The sequence below is a fragment of the Leptodactylus fuscus genome, chromosome 5 (assembly GCF_031893055.1).
Source record: "Leptodactylus fuscus isolate aLepFus1 chromosome 5, aLepFus1.hap2, whole genome shotgun sequence".
In the NCBI taxonomy this organism is placed as follows: Eukaryota; Metazoa; Chordata; class Amphibia; order Anura; family Leptodactylidae; genus Leptodactylus; species Leptodactylus fuscus.
This window is the reverse complement of record NC_134269.1, coordinates 86,530,966-86,541,914: the sequence shown is the minus strand read 5'-3', so window position 1 is coordinate 86,541,914 and position 10,949 is coordinate 86,530,966. Positions and strand designations below refer to the sequence as shown.

Here is a 10,949-nt window from a genome sequence, read left to right as displayed (position 1 = left end):
ATCAATAAGTTTTTAATAAAAACAAAGAATCCTTCTCTACTGTATCTTAAATAAGTCACATCTATCCTTTAGTAAGCAGTCAACGCAGAGTACCAAAATTAAACCTCCTGTTACTAATATTCGGAACTATATACAACTTTTAATTTAAAAATGTAAAGGCACTTCTACATCTAGAATTCTGTAACTTAAGACTTATCTACAATTAACAGTGCACATCATGTTCATTTTACTCCTGAATTTGGATGCAAGCTTTGTGGCGGATCATGTAGTCAAAGAAAAATAGTAAAAGCTCAGAGTAGCATAAAAACACCAACGTCATCAGACCAACTTCTACCAATTCCTCTGCTCCGATTCTACTTCTTGGTCCCTCAGCCAGTCACTGTTTGCAGTAAAGACCTGCCTCAGCGAGTGGTGTGTCAGAAGGGACTGGGAAATGGTGGATGAGAGCAGGATTACTATTGTGTGCTTATGTCTCTCTGAGCCATAATAATAAAAATGATAAACCATACAACCCCTTTAAGTTACTGACAAAACCGATGGGGTAGTGGGTAATTTTTTTTTTTTTTTTGAGAAAGCAAGATAAGCTGCAAGATTCCTTCAGCAATCACATCACATTCTCATACAGTATTTGTTAACATCATGTGTCCTTTTAGAACGCAACACGCACAAAAAAAATAACGGTTTCCCTTAAATGAAAAGAAGTCATGTAACAAACAAGTGTAACATGGTGCTGATAGCAGCAAGATATCTATAAAAATACAAATCAAAATCAGTGATCCAATCCCTAAGCTCCTAAACTAGCTCTTTACACGTAACCTATAAATAAAACTGTAAGACGTGGATCTGTTAGTTATACCGTTTCTCCCATGGAAATATTGGGGCATATTTATGAAGACTGGCATTAACAACAGTCATCATAACCCTGGAGTCGCCGCAGGGTGCACTGCATTTATGCTGAGGGACGTCTCCTGATAAATGACGCACACCTTCCGCAGGCTGAGAGTTTTTGAGATTTCTGTCAAATAGTATGTCATCTCATGGACTTTGCCCCTTGTTGGGGAAGTGGCTACTGCATGACAGAAGTTTTAAAAAATAAAAAAAAGTCAATTTATGACAACTTATGCCTTCCAGAAAGCTGGCATACACGACATAATAAATCTGCCCCTCTGTGCGGAAATCTGAAACCTGGCAATTTAGAATATGTGCAAAAGGAAAAGAAAAAACAGTCAGTGTATGGCTAAAGATACAAATTGCAGCACTTCAGACTATCTACTGGTATCTTACTGTTACCAAACCAATTTGCTACCCTTTGAATGACCCTCAGTCCTCATTGGCAAGTGTTTCAGTAGATAACCAGATTTTGGCACCGTTTAGAAATTTGCTTAATGGTGTGCCCAGTATACTCCGGCGACACAGATTCCCTACTGGTGAGAAAGGAAAAGAGGAGGAAAGAAAGTCCAGACTCTCATAACTGCTTTGTAAGTCATCCGCTCTAAAAAACATTCTGCTTTGTTCACTCTCGGGAGATGTGGCCTGTGACAATGGGAAACTCCTGTACTGCCGGAGACTTGTTTGCAGCATTTCAATCTCATCAGCCAGCAGGGAGATTTTGTGGAAGACAGTGATGAACCCACCATGGTTAATCTGGGCCTCAGGAATCCAGCGGAGGTATAAGAGTTTCCACAGTTTGATATGGGGACCACTGAGCTTTGGTAAAATGACTCCGTGCAAGTCCACAGGCTTAGAAAAAAAGTTTCTGAGGTACAGCTGTAGTCCATTGTTCTGGATTTCTGGAGTCTGATTCACTAATTCAGGTCGTAATCTCAATATCAGTGAGTTCCTGCGCGGCATTAATTCTGGCTGAGGGATAATCCCATTCTTTAATGAAGGAGGCATTCCCCGTAATGTAGAACTATAGTTTTTCTGTAGAAAAAAAAAAAAAAAAAAAAGTGTAAACCAACTACCTCTTCAATGAGATTACAGCATATAAAACTACTGTGGACATAGCTACGGTATAAAAATAGATTTACACATGCCAGATTTGTTGCAGAAAATGTTACCACTGTCACAGCTATCAAAAGGCCTGCAGTTATCCATGAGTTTGCCCTCAAAATGTACAGATCAATGGAATGGATTTTCATTCTTAGAAATTTCTACAACAAACCTGCCATTTATAAATATAACATGATAGTTCATACATGGGTAGCATTATACATGGGCAGCATTATAGACCGACTTAAGTTCAAGGGTCCTTCAGCAACTTTAAAGTGACAGAGAAGCCATTGGCTCTACAATCAAATGAAACCATAGTGGGTAAATGATCCTTAAAATGAAACGGGCGAAATTTTTCAGTTAATAAAATGGAGCCACTAGTAAGTCAATAGATCTCTGTAATGGACATTTCCAAGGCATTCTGTACACTACAAATCCTAAACATCACAGGAAGTAAAATGGCTGCAAGTTACTGAACTACCAAGGAAAAGTTGCCAAATTGATATCACTTCTCTGTGATGTCACTTCCGACTTTGCAGCTATTGGCTCAAGTGTTCCCTTGGACCTTGTGCTCTGCCCACCCTCCTCTTGTATTCTGCATGTAATATTGTCCCTGCTTCATTTAGCCACTTCATCCTACTGTTGGACCAGATGTAGCTCTGGGTATGACTAGTATATGACGTGACAGAACTTGATACAGTCTTGGTAACTTGTTATGTACAGTCCAGCCCAGGTTATGGGGATAATGTCACTCCTTGAGGAGAGACCACCTTGTCAGGTGTGTGGAGTCTTACAAAGCCATTTTAGCTCCACTGTGGGGGATTATGGGAAGAATATGCAAGTCTGTTTCCCAAGATATAAATAGGGAGACAGCGCCTCTGTCTGCTGCCCTCTAGAGGAAGCTCCCTTGAACATCATGCCCGACTTTCCTACAAGCCTTTGTAAGACTCCACACACTTGACAAGGTGGTCTCTCCTCAAGGAGCAACATTATCCCTGGTCTAAAAGTCTCTCACCTCTGCCAAGTCAGTTCTCCCTAGGCTGTGCTGATGAGATCCAATCAGATCAAAACAGCGCCGTCCACAGCTGGGATACTGACTTGGCAAAATCCCACATCATTGAAGCAAAGGCTTGTGGGAAAGTCGGGCATCATGTTCAAGGGAGCTTCCCCTAGAGGGCATCTTGGGAAACAGATTTGCATATTCTTCCCAGTCCAGCCCAGTAATATACAGACATAGATAATTTCTCTGTGATATAAAAGGACTTACATTACATTGAACAATGTGCTTGCATTTGGGAACAAGAGTGAAGTTGTGGGTTTTTTGGTTTGTTTTCTTTTAGTAGCTTTTTGCTGCATAAGAATAATGCAGTAGTTCAGAAGTCAATATATCTGCAATGTAGCCTTCAATACGGATGTGAACAAATCCTAAAGCATGAATAACCACCCCGAAAAGAGTGAATATTGCAGAAGATTTAGTAATGCTGTGTCACTAGGCTTTCCTTACTACATTCTGAATGGTATTCTATCCCAGCCACTATTACAGTGGTTACTTTTAAGCTCATCTTCACTATACCTTTGTTCGCTTGAAGCTTTTTGTAATTCCATTTTGCACGCTTGGCACGCTCTTTCCAATATACAAGGGGTTATTAAATAGTGCACGATCCTTCAATGAAAACTGCAGTGACCAATTCCACACAGATGGAAATTTCAATCCTTTTTCATCCCCAAGCTGAATATTTTTACCAATTGCAAATTCCTATGAAAGAAATTGGGAAATTTAATTTAAAAGAATGGAAAACTACACACATAAAAAAAATTTCTTGAGTAAAATAGTTTAATAATTAAATTAAAAAAAAGAACTAAAATTTCTATTTTGAGCCTTTAGCAGATTTGTCAAGTCAGCCAGCAATGTAAGCAATACAGGGTTGTCCTCACTAGGTCAATGTTGCAATTGTGGTGACCATATATTTATTAAGACATGGCAACATCACATTATTCATTATGTACACTGGTATTTTTGTGTTTTGCAATAATAGCTATTTTTGCACACATGACAACTGGAAGCGCAGCTGTGCTCGGTTTCATCTAGGACAGCTTTTTTTCTTTTTTGATAACTTTCTGAAAACCTGATGAATCTCTCATTTTGCCAGCACATTGAACCCAATTGATACGTTACCAAGAATCTAAGGGGCCATTCACATCACATTTTGATCACCAATTCAATTAATCAGTTTTGCGGATATATAAAAAAGAAAAAAAAAAAAAACACTAATGTTAAAAGTGGATAGAAAATGATGACTGTTTACGCAGAGTCTGTGACTGTAGAACAAACCACACTTGTATCCTATAAAAGAATGGACAGAAACTGATCTTTTTTTATTTGATATTGACCAATCAAATTGATGGTCATCATTTTACATCAGTTTTTATACTTTTTTTTGCATCAGTTTTTTGTATCTGCAAAACTGAATCAAAATGTGATATAATTGGGCCCTAAATGAGATTTTTTGGTATAGCAGGAAGCTTGGGCATGCCACTGGTGCACCATTTAGCTAATTTGCATAAAGAATAACATCTGTGCAAAATGACATATCACTTAAGCACAGGAAAGGTGTTTACATAGTGTAGGCATTGCCCTACACCACATAGAGCTGTACATGGAGAAATATTGTTGTAGATTCCCTAAAAACATAGGCTATATAAATACTCACCAGCTTAGAATTCCCTGTAGGAATCTGTAAAATGCAAGTGATCCTGCAAAACCCCACTAGGCGGCCATTACACATCTGTGTTTTTACTCACAAAAACAGGACATGCAATAACAGCCTTAGGCTTAGTTCACACGTGAAAAAAGCCTAGCTGATTTTGTCACTGATTTTTCAGCGTCGCTTTTTTTGGGCACTGTTTTTTGCATTGGACGCTGTTTTTGACACTGTTTTTGACGCTTTTTCAGTCACTGTTTTTTTGAAGCTTTTTTTTGCATTACAAAAAAGTACATGATAAAAAAACCGCTAGCGGTTTCAGTCGCTGTTTTTGCCAAAACAGCTGCAAAAATAAGCGACCAAAAACCGCTAGCGGTTTCAGTCGCTGTTTTTGCCAAAACAGCTGCAAAAACAAGCGACCAAAAACCGCTAGCGTTTTTTCAGTGCCCCATAGACTCCTATTCATTTTTTCAGGCGTTAAACGCCTGAAGAAAGGTCATGTTGCTTCTTTTTCTGCTAGCAAAAAAAGCTAGCAATAAAAAAAGCTAGCAGAAAAAAAAAAAGCTAGCAATTCACATAGGGCTACATTTTATGGAGGCTGATTTGGCCGCGAAATCAGCTGTCAAAATCAGCGTCCATGTCCCCGTGTGAACTAGCCCTTAGGCTGCTCTCACACGGAGTTAACACTCCGCTCATTCTGACACGTAAACACATTCAGAGTGAGCGCAGTAAAACAGAATCCCATTGAGTTCAATGAGTCTTACGCGCGCTACCCATTGAACTCAATGGGAGGCTTTTTGTACCTATTGCTTTCAATGTGATACGCAGTAACCGGGGGCTTCGTTATGTCACAATCTGTCAAAATATAGGTCATGCTTTATTTTTGGCAGTTGTCGCAGATCCCTACATACAATGCAATGTATGAGGGATCTGTGAAAATGGCTGCCCTTCGGGTGCAAAATGTGTGCATGTAGGCTTAATATAGTCTGTCAGTCCTCATAGCATAGGTAACGGCCTGTGAAAACTGGAAAGGGCGGGAGCGACCCAGAGGACAGGGCTGCTTGAGACGGTTCCGATTACATGACATGGGATCATAACGCCCAGCCCCAGGGGTCCAGCTTGAATGAGTATACAGAGGAAGCTTTTCAATTAGATTAGGTTTCCGTGGACCCGAGAAATGGAAAGTAGAACGCAGGTGTGAACCTAGAGTAAGTGATTCTAGTACTTTACAACAGCGTATTACACATACTGCACTGCAAGCTTGTATCCTCAGGTTTATCCCACTATGAAACCAACCATCAGACACACAGAAAGGTTGTATACTTACTGTACTTTGCTGAACTCGCTGGTGAGGACAGTTGAACAGGAAGGTCCCGAACAGTGAGATGCAGGTGCTGTCATGTAGCACAGTTAAGTAGGTCTCTGTAAATTGGAAAGCTGCCGGGTATTGCTCTAGGAGTTGCCACACACAGTCCAGGAATAGCACAAACAGGGGACACTGGGGAAAAGAAACAGATGTCTGACAAGATGACAAGACCATCCTTGAAAGAAAGCAGTGCACATTTATGCTACTAAACTACACACACAAATACTGGGTAGATTTAGAAGTCTAAACCTATAAAAGTCTGGAGTTGCCACTTTAATAGCGCGCACTACCAATGCTTATCTACTTTTATGTAAATTATGGCAAGCATAAAGTTATGTAAAATTACAACAACTCTTCACAACAACGACATCTTTGCAGATATGCCATGTCAGCCTGTTGGTCTAATGTGCACGGTGCTGCCATTACACAGAGCATAAGGTGCAGGACAGAGCCAAACTAAATATTTATGGAAATGTCAAAGCAAAAATGAGCAGGAATAAAGCCGCTATAAGAAATGACGGGGTATTCGGGAGACGGTAGCTTTATGTTAGTTCTGGGAAGAGAGCTATGAAACACAGACTTCTGGATGAAGAAGCAGGTACATTACATTGATTTGGTCCAGACATTAAGACTCTTCTATTTGCACTTACACTCTGTATTAAATAATTCAGACGTGCACAGACTGTACGTTTCCATTATTCTTGGCACTAGTAGGTCACGTGTGTACCATAGCATATACTTTATAGACTTACCACTATATCTGGCTATGCCATTCAGTATTTTAAAGACATTACATACAAAAACTATAACATTACAGTATTTTTTGTTATTACAACTGTATGGATGAATCCAAAAATATTTTTTTTTTAAATAACCGTCCATGTGTTGTCAGAGTCTACATGGCCTAGACTTGTCTATGTTTGGTCACAAAATGTGACAGCACATGGAGAGGCAGAGAATCCACAGACAATAAAATTTAGGGTTCGCTCACACATAGTTTTTTGGTCCTGATTTTGACACAAGAAGCCGCGTCAGAATCTGGTCCGAAATGCCGCGACTGTCACGGATTCCTGTTCCAGATTAGGTCTAAATGAATGGGCCTAGTCCAGAGGGATTGTCTTGACGCAGATGCCAACGGAATCCGCGTCAAGATAGGGCAGGTTGCTTCTTTATTACCACTCGCAGAAAAAGGAAATGACCGACTCCCATTGAATTCAATGGGAGGTGGTTTTTTGACCTGGATTTTGACGCGGCTTGCACTTTAAAATCCGGACCAAAAAACTATGTGTGAACTGGCCCTAAAAGTGTGTCAATGGTAGGGCTCAAACAGGATGTGTATAATCTATATATTAGCAAAGAGGCCAAGATAGCCAATAATTCCAACAACATTTAGGTACTTACTTCCTTTTCAGATTTTCTCAAATGGCTGCACCTATCAAGAAATGGATATCCAGCCATAACCCACTCCTTCTGGATTAGACACTGAAATCCGACAATAGTCCTGAAGTAGGGGTCTGACATCAACTGAACAAGAGAGGCCACAATGCAGCTGAGGTCCCGACCTTCCTCCTCTATGAAAACAAGTATTTTTGTTAAATTAGGCCTAACAATACTGTATATTGGGTGGATAAACTGTTGACTTCAAACAAGCTGACACATGAACACAACACCTCTTAGGACATATGGGCGTCAGAGAGGAAGGCCCTCCTTTAGTGAGCCAGAAAGGCCAGCAAAACTATAGAAAAGAACAGGATCTGTACATTGCTTTTAATGGAGCTTTCTCCTCAAAGACCAGAATAGTGTTAGGTACACTATAAACTTTGGTATCTATAAGATTATTTTTACATGAGGGGTACAGAACTGTCAAATTTCTCAGAAATCACAAATCTAGTCTTTATTGACTACACAACAAATGGAAGTACTCCTATCTTATATACTACCGTACTGGATTTTGGTTTTTGCAAGTCCCGTAAAAGGGCCAAAGCTTGAAATTAGGCTCATAGAATACATTATTTGGCTGATTCTTTAAGACAGGTATATGACATGTCATTCTTACTAAACTGCCACACCCAGGTGAGAGGATACAGAATTGCATCACTTTTAATGAGTTTGGCACATCTCGGGTGGTCCCTACACTTAAAGAAAAATCGATGACAACTAGGAGCTGGCTAGATTACAGATGTTATTTGGTAGAAGTCTTACAGATCACAGAAGTTATTTGGAAGCTTGTCTTACAGATCACACTGACTGACACCATTATAGCAATGTGTGGATTTAGCTGTAAAAGTGCAAATGTCAAAAATACCCAAAGGACAACACCCTTCTAAAGAAGTCATATAGTTCTAAGAAAGACTCCAGTCTGATGTGTTCATCTAGAGGAGGGATGGGATAGACAGAACGGCAGCTTGGAAGAGAGCTGGAATTTAATGATTTGGCTGGAGATGTAAAACACTTTCCCCCAAAATAGTAATTTTCTGACTCAACAGCTGGACAAGCCCTACAGATCAGCAGACCTGGCACATAGTCTTGGTGACTCATTTCCCCTATCAGCATGTAAAGAGGGAAATCCCTCTCTATTCAGTACAGAGGTCTAAATTCCTTTCATTGCAATATCAGATGCTCTCTGCTATTTGGAACAGCTTTTATCTATAGTCATGTTATGTATACGATGTATATGCAGAGCATTATTTATTACATTCTCACGTTGCAGAGAATATATCAGGGAGACTTCTTGGTAAGAATTATTAAGAATTAACACTCCCTAAGACCAATAAACAAACAGAAGTGTGGTATTAATGAGAAAGTCCTTCCAATGCTTCTAAATACAACATTAGAACAAAAATGAACTTTTGGGAATTTTGAGGAACTGACATTTAGATAGAAGTGAAATGGGCTCTTAGCTTCTGTCCTTGCACATACTTAAGATATATAATAAGTGTGCGTGGTAGGACTACATGCATTTCTAGTAATTAATTACATGCTATATATTAGTGACCACAGCACATGTATTAGACCCAATAGTTGTGGCCTCCAGCAGTTATTATCAACCACACGATCAACCACTCATGATACAGAAAGGAAATAGTAAGATATTGTCTGATCAAACCAAAAGCTGGCTGGACAGAAACTGGTGGTATGAAGCAGGTCAACATGATAAACATGATGCAGTTATGTTGCACAGGGCACTTGGTGTCTAAATAAGACTATTTTGTGTGACCAGCCTTAGACTGGTAGTGCAGTAACTCAGGACGTGAAATAATCAGAATGTGAGACACAGAAGACAATTCGATAAATTCACCTTGTATGACAACTGAGAGACGCTTGGAGTCCATGACGTAGACGAGGTCCACTGCTTGCTTCAAGAACACTCTGTTAAAATAAAAACAAGTTAATTTCATGGAACATGCATTTACCATATACTGCAATGAGGTCACATAGATAGATAGATTAAATAAATATTATATTATTATTATTATTATTATTATTAGAGGGCCCTTGTGTAAATAAAGTGGTAGTGTGGCAGTGGATATAGGCAAGGGCTGTATGTAAGAAAACCCTTTATGCCTTCAGCATTTTCTTTATTATTATTTTAAACTACCTTCTGAAAAGCCAGATAATGGCTGCAAAAAAGTACAAAATCCCTAAACTTTTAAAATAAGTAAAAGAGAAAAAGAATAATAGAAAACAAACAAGCACAGGAGACTTTTTGATAAATATATAAGCAGGACCCTCATATGCTTCAACAACACCTCCCAGAAACTATTGTTTAGAGATATAATACAATGTTTTATATAACCTAATGTGTTTAATAGATTTAACCAATTCAGTTAATGCTTGGGGGCTGCAGCTCTCCGGAAGGGCGACATCAATAGGCAGTGGTAAACATTCCCCTTCCCGTGTGGTTGCAGTCCCCAGTTGTTACCGAGCCCCATAGCAATTACACAGCCTGCCATAGCAGTAGTTATGCTCCAGCAGTCTGCAATTAGTCTCTTACAAGGTATCATTTTAGGTTTTCCACATTAAATACTTTGATGCAAGCGCTTTCTTTCTTTTAATACGATGTCTAGTTGGTTCTCCTAAAAATACAGGTAAATACCAATCATGTGTAAAAAGCTGGCAACCATAAAATAAACAGTACCTGACATACTCCAGCCAGCGCGTGCTTTCAAGGGATGAAAACCATCGCTCTTCTGTTTCATCAAAAGGTTCTATAGGGAAAAAAACATTACATAAATGTTATCACTATTCTAAATATACATCAGCTACAGTCTAATACAGGCAGGATCAGACCAATGCTAGATGCAGCTGCTGTCTAATATAGGTAAGATCAGAACAATGCTGGATGTGTTTAAAGGGGCTCTATCATTGGGAAAAGTCATTAGCATATGAATAAAAACAGACTTATTCAGACAATCTACATACTAAAGGTAGGTGTGAAATAGCATTTCTAAAGCCTATGCAAGGATGTGATTAGTTAAAAATGACTTTTCCCAATGATAGAGCCCCTTTAAAAAAATAACATATCATGTGGTTGAATAAAATAAAAAAGGTCATTTTTCCATTCCTCTTTTTTGTAGCATTTATTTACATACAGTAACTACTGCAAAAATGCTTCTACTTAACAAAAACACAACAATACAATATTTATTGCAAATATCACAACATCAATAAAGAACTGGAAAAGGTTATCTTTACATAAGTAATTTGTAGCCGGCAACTGAAAGGTGACCACAAATATTACCTTGCGCAAACCTATTGATTTCAGGATGTGTAGTTGAGTTTCCCAACTTCACCAACTGCAGAGGTCATCGGAAAGAAGGATCAGACATTTTGGGATTTCAACATTCCCAATCCTATGCACTTTGACCATTTTGCATCAACACAGTGAT

At 39.0% G+C, this 10,949-nt stretch overlaps 1 protein-coding gene across 1 annotated transcript in view; it reads right to left on the bottom strand.

Moving 5' to 3' along the window:
* Window position 1: 1 nt before the first annotated feature.
* MTMR10 (myotubularin related protein 10) overlaps window positions 2-10,949 on the bottom strand; it is a 51,313-nt gene continuing 40,365 nt past the window's right edge. Inside the window, exons 11-16 of the mRNA XM_075273586.1 lie at window positions 10,199-10,268; window positions 9,359-9,429; window positions 7,462-7,631; window positions 6,022-6,192; window positions 3,566-3,748; window positions 2-1,923 (exon numbers count right to left, since the gene is read on the bottom strand). Of these exons, the coding sequence (XP_075129687.1) occupies window positions 1,321-1,923; window positions 3,566-3,748; window positions 6,022-6,192; window positions 7,462-7,631; window positions 9,359-9,429; window positions 10,199-10,268 (1,268 nt within the window). The 3' untranslated portion in view covers window positions 2-1,320. The remainder of the gene's footprint in view (window positions 1,924-3,565; window positions 3,749-6,021; window positions 6,193-7,461; window positions 7,632-9,358; window positions 9,430-10,198; window positions 10,269-10,949) is intronic.